The sequence below is a fragment of the Malurus melanocephalus genome, unplaced genomic scaffold (assembly GCF_030028575.1).
Source record: "Malurus melanocephalus ecotype Western Australia unplaced genomic scaffold, MMel_1.1 scaffold_1918, whole genome shotgun sequence".
NCBI lineage: Eukaryota > Metazoa > Chordata > Aves > Passeriformes > Maluridae > Malurus > Malurus melanocephalus.
The window spans coordinates 15,763-16,492 of NW_026625150.1; the positions used below are offsets into that span (position 1 = coordinate 15,763).

The window sequence follows — 730 nt, forward strand, 5'->3', positions numbered from 1 at the left end:
AGTGACAGTGGGGACAGTGACAGTGGTGATATCAATGGTGACAATGATAATGACGGTGACAGTGGTGACAATGGTGACAATGGTGATGTTGACAACGATGATGATGTCAATGGATGTTAATGATGATAATGCCTGTGATGGCAATAGTGACAGTGACGATGGTGACAATGACGATGGTGACAATGACCACGATGATATCAACGGTGACAAATGACAATTATGACAATGGCAATGATGATGACGATGACGATATTGACGCTGACAATGACGATGATGACGATGTTGATATTGATGGATGTTGACAATGACAAAGAAAGCAATGACAATGCCAATGATGACAATGGCAATGGTGACAATGACAATGTTGACAATGACAATGTTGACAATGATGACAATGATGTTGACAATGATGATGACGATGATGATATCAATGGATGTTAACAATGACAATGAAAACAATGATAATGCCAATGAAGACAGCGATACCAATGGCGACAATGGTGACAATGACGATGATGACAATGACAACAATGACAATGATGTTGACAATGATGATGATGACGATGACCACGTTGACAACGACGATGATGATGATGACGATGATGATGTTGATGGTTGTTAACGATGACAATGAAAACAATGACAAGGCCAGTGAAGACAACAATACCAATGGTGGCAATGGTGACAATGACAATGATGATGATGACAATGATGACAATGATGATGACCA

The 730-nt window shown here is 39.7% G+C and overlaps 1 protein-coding gene across 1 annotated transcript in view; it reads left to right on the forward strand.

Moving 5' to 3' along the window:
* G6PD (glucose-6-phosphate dehydrogenase) overlaps positions 1–302 on the forward strand; it is a gene marked incomplete at its 5' end in the record, with an annotated part of 15,015 nt that extends 14,713 nt beyond the window's left edge. Inside the window, one exon of the mRNA XM_057388427.1 lies at positions 148–302. Coding sequence (XP_057244410.1) covers positions 148–302 — 155 coding nt within the window. The remainder of the gene's footprint in view (positions 1–147) is intronic.
* Between the last annotated feature and the right edge of the window lie 428 nt (positions 303–730).